General features: G+C 39.1%; 1 protein-coding gene across 1 annotated transcript in view; it reads right to left on the reverse strand.

Annotated features, from left to right (window-relative positions):
• LOC121736181 (protein unc-79 homolog) overlaps nt 1-16763 on the reverse strand; it is a 51045-nt gene that overhangs the window by 8913 nt on the left and 25369 nt on the right. The window contains exons 17-43 of the mRNA XM_042127268.1: nt 16567-16669; nt 16023-16150; nt 15735-15840; nt 15234-15349; nt 13785-13946; nt 12857-12937; nt 11964-12101; nt 11527-11673; nt 11153-11289; nt 10137-10319; nt 9694-9850; nt 9401-9617; nt 8884-9024; nt 7733-7855; nt 7453-7588; nt 7161-7292; nt 6979-7084; nt 6673-6792; nt 5967-6111; nt 5612-5699; nt 3353-3458; nt 3049-3138; nt 2771-2844; nt 2455-2558; nt 1501-1581; nt 1108-1243; nt 213-304 (exon numbers count right to left, since the gene is read on the reverse strand). Coding sequence (XP_041983202.1) covers nt 213-304; nt 1108-1243; nt 1501-1581; nt 2455-2558; nt 2771-2844; nt 3049-3138; nt 3353-3458; nt 5612-5699; nt 5967-6111; nt 6673-6792; nt 6979-7084; nt 7161-7292; nt 7453-7588; nt 7733-7855; nt 8884-9024; nt 9401-9617; nt 9694-9850; nt 10137-10319; nt 11153-11289; nt 11527-11673; nt 11964-12101; nt 12857-12937; nt 13785-13946; nt 15234-15349; nt 15735-15840; nt 16023-16150; nt 16567-16669 — 3349 coding nt within the window. The remainder of the gene's footprint in view (nt 1-212; nt 305-1107; nt 1244-1500; nt 1582-2454; nt 2559-2770; nt 2845-3048; nt 3139-3352; nt 3459-5611; nt 5700-5966; nt 6112-6672; nt 6793-6978; nt 7085-7160; nt 7293-7452; nt 7589-7732; nt 7856-8883; nt 9025-9400; nt 9618-9693; nt 9851-10136; nt 10320-11152; nt 11290-11526; nt 11674-11963; nt 12102-12856; nt 12938-13784; nt 13947-15233; nt 15350-15734; nt 15841-16022; nt 16151-16566; nt 16670-16763) is intronic.

Genomic DNA, 16763 nt, shown 5'->3' on the forward strand with positions numbered 1-16763 from the left:
CATGTACGCATCAAATACGCACGTAGCGCGTAAGTCGTAACACACACAAATAAAGGAGAAAGAATCAATAATTGTGACAAGAAATTGACCCAAGTCAACAAAAATGGAAATCCAAGTAAAGTTACATCAAAGCCTCTTAAAAATCTAAACATCGAAGGCCTTACCTTTACAAACACATCAGCCAAAAGTCACAGCCACTATAGGATATTTACCAGGCAAGTTGAGGGCCTCCCTGACCCTGTCGACCAGCGCGTTGAACACCGGGTACTGTTCTTTGTTGGGCTTCGGTCCTATGGGTAGTAACCTGAAAACAATATTGTAAAAAACTTTTTATTTAGGGTGTGTATGAGTCCTGTACAAAGTGCAATAATTATGTATTAGGTTAAGTGCTGAGTGAGAGCTGAGTTTTACATAATAAATCAGTGTAAAAACAGCACTCGTTGGGTTTGGTTGCATCATCCCATTCCTATCTATCTGTAGAAACACTACAGATCTTTTTGGTCCTTCGACCCGGATCTACTCTTTAAAACACATCCCGACGCTATGTGATAATTATGTCCATGAGTCCGTTTCCTTGTTTTATACAGAGCTCGCTGTAAAGTAGCAGCGCTTTTTAACTTTTGTAAGGGAAAATAATTCATAACACTCGGGTTGTTACTTGCTAATATAAATAAAAAAAAATTGCTCTTTCAGCGCTGCTACATTTACAGCATAGAATAATACATCGGATAATTTACAGTGAACTCTATAATATAAGGGGCAAATACACAACCTAAAGTATAATCACTTTGTTACATCCTGTATGTACTATCATTCCTAGGTAGATGGGGGACCTACGTAGTTGCGTTACGTTAAACCCAGCCGACAGATCACAATTAACATTGAATTGACATGATCCGACCAAATGACGTTGCGTTGGTCTGTCAACTCTCTAGGAATCAATTTCCTCGATGGTACATATATTTTAAAACTGAATGTGTCATGAAAACAAAATCAACATATTTTTCGATATAGGTTCCACTTAACGTGTATTTTAAGCCAGGTGGTAGTATAGGCCCACTAACATAATATTTTTTATTAATCAAGTGATTGTTTGTAAGTACTAACCGCTCGGGTGCGGGTGGCGCAGGGGGCGCGGCAGGCGTGGGGTGCGTGTGCGGGCGCGGCGCGGGGGGCGGCGCCCGCCACCACACCTCCATCTTGGATAGCGGCGACTCCGGCGACGCGTACGCTGCGCACGTGCCTGAGTGCGTACAAATGTCAATGTCATAAGAAAAAAAGTGTTTGTGTGTGTGAGTGTCCACAAATTACGTGAGGTGTTTTTTAGAGGCGCAGCGAGCCGCGTGATTTAACCTTGCTTATTTGTTTGTAAAACAACGCAATGGCAGCGCTGCGTCGACGCAACGCACCGTGTGGACTGGATCTAAGATGATACACGAGACGTACATGTGGCCAGTATAATCCAAACGGCGTGTTCGCAGTCCAAAAATCGATTCTTACCTGGTCTTGGTAGATGATGAGGATGCGCAAGCGCATCGCCGTTGGATGACGGCGCAGTATCAGGCGATGTGCTGCTGCCCGCTATAAGAAGAAGATTTATGTTATTAAGGCCCTAGTTCACCAACGTCTGTTAATGTTAAAAGCTTATTAAAATGTCATGTCTTCTCTTTCATTCATATGAAAAATTAAAGAAGAAAACTGATACTAATTCGAGCATTAACTTTAACAGTCGTTGATGAAATTGAACTTTAACATTACAAGCCTAATATGCATTAAGGTGACGCCGCGTTAAAGTAAAAAATCGTTTTGGATATCTTTTAGATCGCTTGTTTTCTATGAGAGGCCGGGAAGGAATGTAACAGCAAGAAATGGAAAGGGCGTAAGCGACAAAATGGTTTTTGTCGCGTAATTTACAAATTTTGGAAGCTTAAATCACTCTCCTCTGTTGGCAAAATTAGAATCCCTATTTTTATAGAGGTATTTTTGATTACTTAATTATTCTATGTTATAAAAGCTGACCAATCGTGTTATGCTATGGGTAATTCAAAGATGATGATGATGATGAATACTGACAATGAACTTTAATTTCTTAGCTTTAGTCATTGTTGAGAAAAATTGATATCGCTGCAGCCAAATTATCAAGGCGTCACCTTACTGGTACTAGTATCGATTTACCTGCCTAGTGCCTACCCAAGAGTTGGACGGGAAAAAAATAGACACCCTAACGTTTGCGTATTCTACGGGCTTCATACTTTCGATTGATATGGAATTTGTTTATTAACCAAACCAGTGAAATGTCAAAAAAACATTTTTTTTTTGACTAAAATTCTGTAAGCAACCCACTAGCAATATATTTATTGACAAACGTAATTGAATATAAAATACTTTTCATCTATTAACCAGCTTGGTGAAGGTCGTTCTATGGTGGGATCTTAGGCCAGTAATAATACTCACCAACAATCCTCTTTTGCTTGCCCATGATCTTGGTCCGGGGCGAGGTCTGGTGAAGCTGGTCTGGCCAGATCTCCACAGACTGACCGCTCATCGGCGTCGACTTCCTGCAACACATTATTGGACATACTCACACCTCTCAAGTGTCAAGTGTCATTTTGTCAGGCTATGTCAAGCCTAGCCGTTCACGAATGGTGACTTGTCATAATCTAGCCAAATAATGTAGGTCCGCCATCTGATTATAATTCGATAATCAATATCTCCAATGGTAAGGTGATATCAAAGACTTTGGGACGAAAAAAGAAGAAAGTGAACTTACATGTTTGAAGAGTCACTTCCTATTGATACTGATGAGCTGGTGGACAGCTGTTGGCCGGAACGCGACCCCGTCGTCTGCAATCACAAAAAATGGTTTATTACATTAAAATATGGGAGCTTTATATTATTTAAAAATACTGAATTGACCGACCCGAATCCTACCAAATGAATCCGTCAACTCAACTGCCTTTGCATAAATTTTTTCGATGGTACTCTTATAGTTTGAGTGCTTGTTATGAAATGGTAAAATAGCATATTACTAAGAAAATAAGCACTTACAATTTTGCTGTGTGCTGGATACGACATTACAGCTTGCGTCTGGTACTGCTGGGGTTGGTCTTCGTAGTGAGACGGCTCGTCAAATGACCCCTAAAACACATTTTATAACGTATCACTATACACTTAAGATGTTAACATAATAAATCGACCAAGTGCGAGTTGGATATGCGCAGAAAGGGTTCCGTACAGCTTTTTTACTAAACCACAATTTTTGGCCTAATTTTGCTCTTTAACGGTACGGAACCCTTGGTGCGCGAGTCCGACTCGCACTTGGCCGATTATTTATAAACAACAGCATCGTTACCGGTGCGGTGCTGCCGTGCACTGTGGTGTCGGACTTGTCGCTGGTCTCGGGGATGGCGATCAGCTCGCTCTCCGACGACTCCTGCTCTAGGCTCCACTGCTGGTACCTACAAGATACAGACAAAAAATAATAGTAAATAATAATTAATACTATTTTAAAAAGATAAAACCGACTTCAAAATTGTACGTAATTAGCCGCGTACTGACCAAGCGAGCAGCCTCACGTGGCAGCCTCGCGAGGCAGTTGCTCGGTCGGTCAGGACGTGCCTAGTGAGCGCGGAAAACGTACCGAGGCGACTTTGAGCATCGACAAAAACCGACAACGCTCGGCTCGGGCCGCGGCACGCCCGGGCGAGGCAACGCATGCGTTTCCCTCGGGCGAGGCACGTCCTGACCGACCGAGCAACTGCCTCGCGAGGCTCGCGAGGCTGCTCGCTTGATCAGTAAGCGGCTATTGAAAATTGAAATTGCCTATTTCAAAAACTACTGAACTGATTTTGATGAAACTTGCAGTAGTCCCGAAGTTGAACCATACCTAGTACAACAGAAGAAGAATTACTCAAATCAGGCTTGTAGTTCCGGAGATATGCTAACACAAACATAGAAACATACATACATACACCATACAAACATACAGACCCACCCCGCGCATTTCTGTTCAAGTCGCTATATCTTAAAAAGTTATAGTTATTTATTATTTCTTTTTATTAATAATGCGAGTTAATATGATAGGGACTGTGTACGTTTACTCTACATTTTCTAAAACCAACATGCTTGACTACAAACGACACAAATCACTAAGCACCCCCATCACTCAGTTTTTTAATAGTTAATTGAACGGTTTTGTTCTGTATGAAAAATCGGTCAAATCTTATTGTTTTTGTTTTGTTTTGATTTTTATTGATTTATTGTTCATTTAACTTCATTTTAAACGTAATTTCTTTGTGGCAAAATGGATATTACTCCGAATAAAGCCTCTCAAGCAGGGGCTTTGCTAAGAGCTGAATTTAGACAACGAGCTGTAGCTAGAAGTCTTAATTTAAGTCGAACTTCGTTTACAAGAGTATACCGAAGTATTCTAGAGACTCTAAACTTTACCATGCGACCATGTTCAGGAAGACATTGGGCTACATTTGAACGTGATGACCGTTTTAAGGTGTCCTTCCTTGCGGAATCGACATCTCATTTCAGTTCAAGTGCAACGACGGCCAAGAGAAGTCCGATGAGTTACAGTAATTGAGTAGACTGTACGACGAAGACTTGCAGGCAGCTGTTTGACTTTACAAAAACTCGCTAACGGTCCTAAATTAGCCCCAGCACACAGTCAAGCGCAGCTTAGTTTCGCACGTTCTCATGTTGATTTTTCATTGGAGCAACGGCGGGTCGTGCTCTTTTCTGATGAAAGCTAAATCAGTCTTTATGGTAACGATGGTCGCAAGAAAGCATACAGTAGACAAGGAGAATGATTTGCGCAGGCGTGCATTGACGAAAGGCTTCCATTTGGTAGGTGTTCGGGGACTTTATGGGGCGAGATTTCTTTTGATGCATAAACCAATCTTGAGTTCGTTACCGGGCCGCGCCTTGGCACTTTGAGTACCTATCGCTACATTCAGGGCGTACTGGGACAACATGCGGTGCCATGTGCTGGTTTTGTTGATGAAGGTTTCATATTGATGTAGAACAATGCTCGACCGCGCGTTGCTGCGAAAGTTCGTCAATTAATTTTCTCCGACGTCGAAATTTCGGGTTTGGACTGGCCAACAAGGAGTCCTAACCTTAATCCTATTGAGCACCCATGGGGAGAACTCAAAAGGAGAGTCAGGGCCCGGACTCTTGCCGCAGATACCCTTTAGGACCTCCGGATGGCTGTACAAGAAGATCGGCATAGTATCGCTCAGGAGTTCATCATAATTTTGATAAGGTCAAGGAAAACCCGGATAGAAACCTAAATTAGGGTAATGGGTGGCACTACGAGCTATTGAAATCAATTTGTTAGTGTTTTTTACAAGAAAGATGTCATTAATCGCCGACTGAAATGTTATGTCAAACTGACCGGTTTTTGTTTTAAGGCTGTAGAATTAGTAAACGATTTACAGTTACAATAACTATAGCAATAATTAAATCCTTATTGTACTACCTTTAAAACGATACCAACATTTATTTAATACTAATTATATTTCTTGAGTTATTACCGTTTGAATCATAAGGAGGTGGGTCGATTTTTTGCACGCAAGTGTATTTGGTATAAAACGGTACTTACTTTGTAGCCTCAGGAGGGTCAGGCCAGTGCGCCGGGGACTTGTGTGGTACCGTCGGTTCCTCGGCTGGTACCAACGGATCGCGACCTTCTGAATAAAAAACGGTATTTTTTATATTATTAAGAAATAACCATTTCTATTAACTTTCTTGGATTATAGAAATTGACATTTTAATTTATAAATTATGTGAAAAATTGTCTATATTTACAAACATAAAACTTTCGACTACAAAATATATTATTTTGTCTCTGTCTTTTGAAGTTTTGCCCAATCAGATTTTTTTTGAGATAATGACATTTCACAAGAAAATATTCTACCTCTACATTATTGTTGTACGTATGCAATATATTATGGAACCTCTAAGTCTCGGTGCGTGTGGCAGCAGGAGCACGGGCGGGGCGCGGCGGCAGCGGTGATGCTGCGCCTCGAGCGAGTTGAGCGCGATCCGCACCAGCGCGCCCACCAGACCGCCGATAGCACCTGACTCCGTACCGTAGTGGTACTGAAACGAAAATGAAAAAAATGCATCTATTTTGGTTGCGTTTTGCAGTATTGTCCGAAGAAGTAACCACTCTTCAAATACTGTAGCTCAGTATTTGAAGCCTCTATTCATTAAACGAATCCGCACAAACATAGCCGTTTTCACGTATTGATTTGACAAGCTATTTTATAAGTCGTATTGGGGAATCAAACGAATCTTCCTCATAATATTGCACATCATTTTTATCTAAACTTCTATCTTCTATTACCTAACTGACATGAGTAGTTAAAAAAATAGTTATTATAATCCAACCGAGAAAGTTATGAACGAACGTCATACACATTTAAAAAAAGTGGTCGCAAAATTGCACCTCGAGGCACACCATCCTCTCATACAATATAATGTAGTAGACATAGTTGATTGATGGGCAGACAACGGACCTGCGTTAATTGGCCACCTCATGTTACCTAGCCGACAGCTTACGACTTACATTGAATTGACATAACCCGACCAAATGATATAGGTCCGCCATCTGCGTATGAATCAGTTGCCTGGGTGGTTTCATTATCAGCTACAGCTCACCTTGTAGAGAACCACGATGAGCGCCATGAGCCAGTGTCGTCGCACGTGCGGCTCCAGTGCGACGAGAGAGTGAGTCACGTTAGCGCTAGCGCTGCCAGCAGCTACTGGCCGGCAGCAGAACTGAAGAAGATAAAAAATTCGCAATGCTTTAGATTATTGTAACCAACAGTGATGATGATAATTTTTAGATTTAATAAGGAGAACTTAGTTTAAGTGAGGTCAAAATTGTAGAAGATAATTTAGAATAAATTAAAAATTTGCTTTACAATGTGGTATATATTATGTTAGTGACATTTTTAAGCTTACTTGTAGCAAAGACAGTGTAGGTTCGGCTATATGCGCTCCCATCACGTAATTTTGATCCAAGACTTGGGGAAGATTCGCCAGAAATGCATTGAATATAGATGACAATCTGCGGAAAAAAAAGATATCATTTAAAGATCCTACCTTTGAAGAATTTCTATACACAATAATATTTATAAATATACCTGAGAGAATGAGGGGATACAGTAAAATACTTTTCCACACAATTGTATCCGAGCAATATGAAGAGATGTTTTAAAACAAGTTCTTGTGTTTTTGCAGCCGTTTTATCGTCAATAGGATGCGCTTGGTCAGACCTATAACAAAGTTTAATTTATCCAAACTACAGTTTGAATATTGCATAGATACATAGATAGAAAACTTATTTTTAAACAGAACAATGACCACAAAATTTAATAAATTGTAGTACTTCGTAAATAAGTGAATAAGCAATATTCATTTATTATAATAACTTGCCTTGATAAAAATTGCATCAACAGAAACACCAACAAATTCGTTGTTTCTTTGTCAGTTTCTTCCAGATCGACTGATTTTGGTAGAACAGTTGTCAAAGTATCGTCAGTAGAACGCCCAGACAGTGAATGTACTCCATCTAAAAAAATAATAAAGAACACCCTTAGAGAAATTTCTACAGTAAAATATAAAGAAAGAGGAAGCTATAGTAGTCGGGTAAAAAGAGGGAAAGAGTATGGAGATAATAAAATAAAAGGAAGAGAAGAAGATAAATTTAACTCACCATTGTTAGATCTTGAGCCTCCCAATTGCTGCGGTGCTGTTAGCAGCTGACCCAAACCAAATCTCGATGTTTTTCTTTTCAGCAAGGGCGCCGAGTATTGTCGCGAATATACTTTTTCACGTTCTGTTTGAAAATATATGCAATAAATGATTTAAAGGTAACGAAACTACACAACATTGGTACAACAACTTTTACACACGTCAGCTACTAAGCGTTTTTGGTAATCAAGAAGCAGGGTAACAACGTAAAACAATTTATGCTATAATTTATTACAAAGGAAAACATAAATTTTTCATCACCAACTATTTTTGAAAATTTTATACATTTAATTTCTTTGGAACATCAAACTTTTTTCAGAAGCCTGATTTATATCAAAATATGTAAAATAAGATTGTAGACAAAAAATACGTAAATACTTACGAGTTATGATGAAAAATTAAAAAGTAATGACTTACCACAAAGTAACTTACATAACAAAGCTATTGAAACGGAAACACAAGAAGCGGGTAAAAGGTGCTCAAGTGCTGAGGAGTAGGGGCGCGGAGATAGTGCAAGAAATCTCCCGATGATTGTGCACCGTGGTACAGATTTATCAGAAACATCGAAAACAACTTTTAAAAAGAAACATGAAACTATTTTCAATGTTTTCGCTAATCTATCCACATAAAACCAGGAAATAACGGAGGGATTACCTAAAATACTAACGGGAGAGTGGAATAAGTAGGTAACTGCAAAACGGGAGATTAATAACAAGAAAAAATATATTTTAATCAAATGTCATTAATCACAGATTGGCCAAGTGAGTAAAAAGAGTTGTGAGTGCAATAGATTTTGTTAGAATTGTGAAATGTGAATGTAGATTACGGCATGTATTATGGCGTTTTCTTCGGGTATTCTTTGTCTTTGATAAGAATTATTTTGCGTTTGTCTCCCCGGGCTTAACGTGCTGTAAGTACGATTTATTTGTTTTAACTATTGTCTCATTTAATGTCTGTTTCAAGGTTTTGTATAGTTAGTGAATTTTTTACATATTTATACATTTTTACATTTAATCTGTTTGTTTTCATTATAGTATGAAACTATATACCTACAATATTTCAAAGAGAGATTCAGGTGTAACGTGGGATCGGGTGGGGATGGGAGATCGGCACCTGTGGTCAGCGGCGGCACGGCGGCCGGTGCGGAGATGGTGCGCTTGTAGGGCCACTTGGCACCGAGCGAGGCGGACAGCGAGCGCGCCGGAGCCTGCGCCGCGCGCCGCCCCCGCTGCGCCGCCCCCTCCCCGCCCCCCTCTGCCACAACATACCCCGCGCCCCGAACTAGTACACTGATCATCTACGTAGACTATCCGCTAACATTTAACCTCACAGACCACAGCCATTATTTACCGAACGGCGTTTGTAGTATTCCAGTGCGAGGATTTTTTTACTCATTCGACAAATTTTGTTGTATATATAGAAGAGTTCTAATTATATGCCTTTAAAACTAATGCCAAAACAAAAGTCGAATCATTATGCCATAAGAAAATTGTTAACTTTTATGCCGTTTTAATGTAAAGAAGATGAAATGATAGAAAACTCGATATAAAAACAATTCATATCTACCAAACAAGTTATAAGTTATAACATTATGTTTATCAATAAACACAAGCAACAACTCTAGGAGTACTATTTGAAAACTTACCCTTGACGTTAGAAAAGTCCATAGACTTGTTAGAATTGATTTGAGCTTCCAAGACGAGAGCTTCGAAACGGTTAAGGAAAAACTCCCAAGTGAGAATGTGTCGGTCGCTGAGAGTGTTGTGTAACTGGTATATGGACTGTAGGATCATCGGGCGGTCAACCACTACCAAGTCAAACTGGGTCTCTAGACAGTATAGTAGCATCTGTCGGACAATACAATTTATTAAATGCTCCAATTCAGATTTATTTTTATATTTCCATAGACAATGTTCAATATACCTCTACAGCTGTATCATGTATAGTTCCAAGATATAGTGTGGCACGCTGAGCTACGTACACACTGATGTCATCCATGCTTGAAATGAGGTAGCAAAACGCTGTAGCTAAAGCGGTTTGTAGGGGAATACTCGTTTTCACTGGAGATTCATCCATGAAACTGAAAATGTAAGACTTGGTTAATAGTCGACTTCAGTGAGGCATTTGACAGATCTATCCATTGGACTTACATAAGATTAGCAGACATTACGTATATAAGCCTAGCCTAGCTGGAACTAGAGAATACGAGGAACAAAGCATTTAAATTAAACATATTAGACAAAATTAATAACCATAAACAAAATTTACAACTTCAAAGTCAGGAGTACCACAAGGTTAAATTTTATCGCCATTTAGAAATAAAGTTATTGAAATTGGTATTTTTAATACTATAGTGATATACTAACCGTATCAACATGGTCACTCGCTCGACGGATATGAAGCGGACCTGCGGGTCGGTGTGATGGAAGCTGTCCCTCAGTAGAGCACATAGTACGTCCGCCCCGCCCGCCAGTGCCGCGCAGTGCAACAGTATCGGTGCGCTCACAGAACAGATGTGGGACTGAGCTGCGTCGCAAACCTTCCATAGACTGCAGAGTAGTTTTGTTAGAGTTAATACTAAATATAATAATTATGGAAACATAAATAACAACCTGACATATACCAAATATATTAATCTTATATATAAAATTCTCGTGTCACGATGTTAGTAAATTTACGGTACTCCTCCGAAACTGCTTTACTGATTTTTACCTATATGCATATTCAGAGGTCTGAAAATCGGCTACTGGCTACTTTTTAGATCGATACGTGCATTAGTTGAATAAATAATAGTAAATTACAACTTGAGACTGACGGCGCGCGGCGACCATTGTTTGTGGGACGGGATAGCGATGGACATTGCCATGGTGCCATTCTTATTTAGTCACTTCAATAAAAGAATATAGGCGAAATACTTTTTATTGCAAAACAACGTTTACCGGGACAGCTAGTAATAATATATACAGTGTGTAACAAAAATAAGTGATAATACTTCAGGGTGTGTACGTGTTTCTTGTAGAGAGTTCACTGTGAAAGTAGCAGCTCTGAAAGACGAAATTTTTATTTTTACTTTTGTATGGGCAAGAGCCCGAGCGTCACGAGTTTCCCCATACAAAAGTGAAAAAAAATGTTGGTCTTTCAACGCTGCTACTTTCACAGTGAACTTTCTACAAGGAACACGAACACACCCTAAAGTATTATCACTTATTTTTGTTACACCCTGTATACTTTTGTGGTGTGTATCAATACGAATGACGTATAATGTCACGTACATAGCCAAGTAATATAGGTGCCACCTCAAAACAGCACTATAATGTCGATAAGCCCTAATCATGTAGAGCTGCATTGCTCATCATATCAAGTTTTAAATGTATAAACTTACTTTTCAATGAGCAAATTTTCCTGGCACCAAATAAGGAAGCCCCTGTGTTCTGCCAGGGTGTCAGTGTTCAGAACAAGCACTTGAAGACATTGTAGTAAGTGATACAGAATATCCGGTCTCTTTGTGTTTTTTATTTCCTGTTGAGAAAACAAAAACATAATGTTATAACTAAAAACATCTAACGTAAGCGCAGAATAAAATTAACATCAATTTTCTCCTTACAGAAAATTCTTTCTTTATTCCAATATTCATGTAAAATTTCATCATTCCGTATTCATAGAGTATTACAGTATTCACTGTTGAAATAGTACATCAAAATAATTTTATTAGACGAGAAAAAAGCCAAAGAGTTACTTAAAGATCGTAATGAATACCTGTAGCAACTGGTGGATGTATTGCAGCTCTTGCGGTAGTTCATCAACACAAAAGTGGAACTTCCCAGCCGAGGTTGGCCAAAAGTTTGTCATGTCGTCCTCCACTGAGTCAGCTTCGTTTTCACCGACAAGGTTAGGTGTGGATACCTGATCAAGAATCAGATTATTGTTTAGAGACAATAAAGATTAGGTACCTATAACTTTTAAAATGATTTTGTGTTTTATTTAACATCATTACAATTTACCATTTACAACTATTACAGTTAAGTCACGAAACAAGTATATATTCATCAATTGACCTACTTGCCACATATTTTAAACTTTTTTCTTATTGCTATTTTATAAGATAGATCTCTATCACCTACTAATCGGACTATAGCAACCACTTCATAAAATATATTATTATTTCTTTTAAAGGACCAAATAATTATAATTACATTGGCAGTAGCAGTAGCAACGTCTGTATCGGTGAGTGTGACTGAGTGCGCCGTGGCGACAGGCGGCCGCTCCGCCGGCGGCAGCGATACCGCCATGTCCAGCTGCTCCGTGATCGTCTCCACCGTCGCCGTCATTATCTGCGCACGCCATATCAACCACTATTACCTGATGCTTAGGACTAGTTTTACCATGTCGTAAAATCTCGTAACTGAAAGACAGATCGTAATTATCTGTGCACGGAATATTAACTTCTACGACCTGATACTTAGGACTAATTTCCCTCACTAAATTCACAGATCGGTCGTCATTATCTGCGCACGCCATATGATGCGCTGAGGGCTGATTACACCATGTCGTGATATCTTCAAATTGAAAGACCGGTCATCATCTTTTGGGTGTGCGATATCAGTCTTTTACCTGAGATTTATTGTAATTCTTTGTTTAGAGCACTCGACAATTTCCGTTTTTCTATGGTAATGATAAAATATAATGTATGAAAAACGATTATTGCCGAGCATTCTTAGTAGGATGTGATGGCAGATGGCAAAAATAATAATTAATTGTTGTCATTATTATATTTCCTTAATAAACGATTATATATAAATTAATTAATAAGCAAGTTAGAGTGACAATTTAATTTCGTTAAAAATAGGTGCTACTGTTTCGAGCAGCAAAAAGTGTCACATTGCAACTCATTCTAAATCCAACGCTCTAATCTCTAGGAAACCTCTAAGAAAAATTAACACGAGATTAAAAATTTTGTAGCAAACATATTCTTATAAAAACTAAAAGCATCAATGCAATCGAACAACATCAACACATGGAAAGGAACGAATACTAAGCGAAAGAAGCAGTGAAACAAAATAAAAATACAGAAGAGATAGAAACGTACTTGTGTATCGCCTGACGATTTCGTCAGAGTGGCGTCCGAGCCGATGTCGCTTATTAGAGAGAGTTGCATGAAATGAACAAACTATACATCTATTTTATAGAAACAAGAGCTAGCAGTGGCTAAATGAACGCATTGACTTGGCGGGGGATCGCTATAAAACTGCGAATGATAAATCCAGAGGAAATTTTTAAACATTTGTTTATTTAGATAATAAAATTTAGTTCATTCGCAGGCACAAATTTAAACACTAAGATATCTACTGTAGTTTATATTCAGGTTTTATTTATGTTTTTTAATAAAAGAAGCGTTAGTGAGGCAGATGTTGACCAAATATACGAAGAAATGTATTCAGTTAAGATTAAGAAGGCTATAAAAATTTAAGTAAAGTTATTTTGAGATCATTTCCACCATTTTGCTATATTTTTCATTTGCTCTTTGGATAGTAATAGAATTTCATTTGAAATGATCTGATTTACACTGACTCCTTACACGATAAGAATACAAAATTACGGTCATTTACGTTACGGTAAACAATCTAAGTATTTAAAATATATTTCAGTTAAACAAAAACTTTTATTTACGAAGGATTAAGTAAACACAACTCTAAGTGGAAACGATCACACTTATCATGCAGCCATTAAAGCTACGAACATTGATAACAAAAAACTGTCAGTAAAGAATATAGGTCACACAAAGAAAGCTATGTAATCCAAATACACAAACTTTAACAAGAAAACAACTATTCCTAATGATCATGAGATAGAACACTTACTTAATCTTGCCAAACAGAGAGACGATATGATAGTGACTACAATGATTGATATTTTAGCTGGTGACGTTAATTTTGATAAATTTTGTACCAAAACCGACAATCTCTGTGTGACAATTGCATCGCCCGCCAAATCAAGCTAGACTAACAGATACGCACGTGAGGCATATGCACTAGAACGCCTCCCAGAGATCCGCGCTCGAGGGCACCTAAGGGTTCCGCTTGGGCCGCTCCAGCTGCTACCGATGGACCCACACGACGATCATCGTCCATCTGAGACTTCTTCGGAATTGCCTCTGACCAACTCTCTTCGGATGGAGGCTACACAGTTAAGCTGCGTTGAAGCAGTTCCTTTGCTCTTTTTTTGGGTTAGTCGTTTTCAAATGTGAAATTTTCTTTGGCCTTCGTAGTGTAATGTTTTCACTTTCTGTGATAGTGGTGGGTGAAATGTTTGACATTGTCTAGTTTCTGTTTAATGGGTATTCGTTAACTTAATACCTAGTCGATAATCGTAGCAGCGGATTCGTAGATATTACGGCTCTCTTGACTCCGACAAAAAGCATAAATTTTGTAACATTGACCAATCATAGTTCCTGGATAAGATGCAGAAACAGTAACGGTTTTTGATGCTATTTAGGACTCGAAAAGTGTAAAGGAGTGATGTGATTCGGCAATATTTCTGCATTTATCCAGGCCATATTGCTGGCAGCGATGCACCGATACAATATTCAGAAGCGAGAGTAAAATCGAATACAACGCGATACATCATAGACATCGATAGTTCAATGTATCGATGTTAAAAAGCCTAAAAAGAAAAACATCGATGTATCGAAACGATTATAGCAAATGTAAGAAGCATCGATTAATTTGCTATCGTTGCTTCTTTTACCTGAAGTGAGTTTTTCAATGTGTGTCTTGGTGAATTAGTTTTTTTTTATTATAAATTCTGCATACGTACTGTTGAGTGTTCATGATTGTTATGTGTCCGTACGTACTAATTTAAAACTTCTCCATGTAACTATATATTATATTCCTGGTTGAATCTACTACATATTTGATTGAATGACTAGCACTTTCATTAAAATGACTACATTTAATTTAATGACTAGATCGAACGTTGATTGAACAAGTGTCACTCAACATTCAATGTTTTAAATCAGTAAGGTGATTCAAATGTAGTTTTTTGTGCGTTGTTTGTAATAAATTAGTGTGACAGCATGTATTTAACTACTATTACCGCCGACATTTCTTTTAAAGAAAAATTTATGCGTAACTGAATAGTGAATACGAACAAAAATATTATATTGAATTAAATGACGTCATTCACTGAATGTCCTAGTCATTCAATCAATTAGCAGATTCAACAAGATGACTGCGACATAGCAATGTGTTTTGTGATTGTCTGAGGGAGATCGCAGAAGGCACACTTTTTGTGTGATCGAGTCTGCGGCGCACATGCAGTTTGCAATTTGCATGGCTGCGCCATGCCGATTGCCGACTATATGTGCGCCGCAGACTCGATCCCACAAAAAGTGTGCCGTCTGCGATCTCCCTGATGGAGAGTTTGTCAGACAAGCATAACCCTATCTGTAATTCTGTATACCCCACCTGCTGCGTGACTCGCGGCGCGGGCGGCACCAACACTCGAACTAGGCGCACGGCGAGCTGCGCGCACAGCGCCGCCGCCTCGCAGTACGCGCACGCACCGGCTGATGCGCACTCCGCTGAAAGGGATGTGGGATATGAATGGCGGCCGCAAAGAAAGATCTTCCGACCGAGCCAGGTGGTATGCTCTGTCAGGCCGAAGCCCACGTGATTGTTTTCAGCTGACGTAAAATATAATATAAGTACCGACGCACTTAGAAAACTTTGATAGGGCGATGCAGGACTGTGGCGCTGTTATTAATATTGTTTTTTTATATAGATCGTGTTTTAGTGCGCATACGATATTTTGCTGTAATGTAGTGTAATGTACTGTGATTTGAACAAATATATTTTATGTGAGAAGGGTAAAGACTCGCTTCTGTCATTTGTATTGTCATATTACTATTTTGAACTTTTCAACTTGAATATTACAAGCTCAAACATTGAAATCTAAAATATACTCACAATGCTCAATAGTATTTAGCTGGTTGGACTTGAGCATGAGCCGCAGCAGCTTGGTCGCCTCGCTGCTCACGTTCTGTATGTTGATGCGGTGCGCCTGCAGCTCCAACTGCGATACAATAATTATATTGTAGTGGTCCGCCCCGGCTCCGCTCGTGGTACATACATAGACTATAGCACTCAGGGACATCTTAGCTATACATTGGTGAAATAATTTTTGAAATCGGTCCATTAGTTCCTGAGATTATCGCGTTCAAACAAACATGGTCAAACTTTACTTTCTTAAATTACCTGTTTCAACAGTATATCCAGCATCAGTATACAGCACGTCAGGTTCTGTGGTTTGGATTCTTCGTCCTTAGCTTTTTCCTTTTCAGATTTTTCTTTATCCGTTAAACTGCCGTTAGATTTGTCGCCATCTGGAATTATTTCATATTTGTTTACGATGTTTATGAATGTTATCTAATTATTTATTATTAGTTCTTTATTATTTTATTGAAGTAGCGCGACTTACTGCAATAACGCGACCTACTGCAAAACGCGACTTACTGCAATAACGCGACTTACTGCAATAACGCGACTTACTGCAATAACGCGACTTACTGCAATAAGGTGACTTACTGCAATAACGCAAATTACTGCAATAACGCGACATACTGCAATAACGCGACTTACTGCAATAACGCGACTTACTGCAATAACGCGACTTACTGCAATAACGCGACCTACTGCAATAACGCGACCTACTGCAATAACGCGACCTACTGCAATAACGCGACCTACTGCAATAACGCGACCTACTGCATTAACGCGACCATATTATTATTTGTCTTACTAGAGGGCGGTTGGATGACGTTCTCAGGCATGTTGACGACGCAGTGCACGAACAGGTCGAACAGGTGCGACAGAGGGATCCTCACGTCCAACAGGGATATCGTCTGGAAATATAAATTATACTTTTTAACTCAATATTATACTGTTAATAAATCACTAGCTTATCCGGTGAACGTTGTGTTGCCACAGCGTGGGAAG

The sequence above is a fragment of the Aricia agestis genome, chromosome 18, assembly GCF_905147365.1.
Source record: "Aricia agestis chromosome 18, ilAriAges1.1, whole genome shotgun sequence".
Taxonomy (NCBI): Eukaryota; Metazoa; Arthropoda; class Insecta; order Lepidoptera; family Lycaenidae; genus Aricia; species Aricia agestis.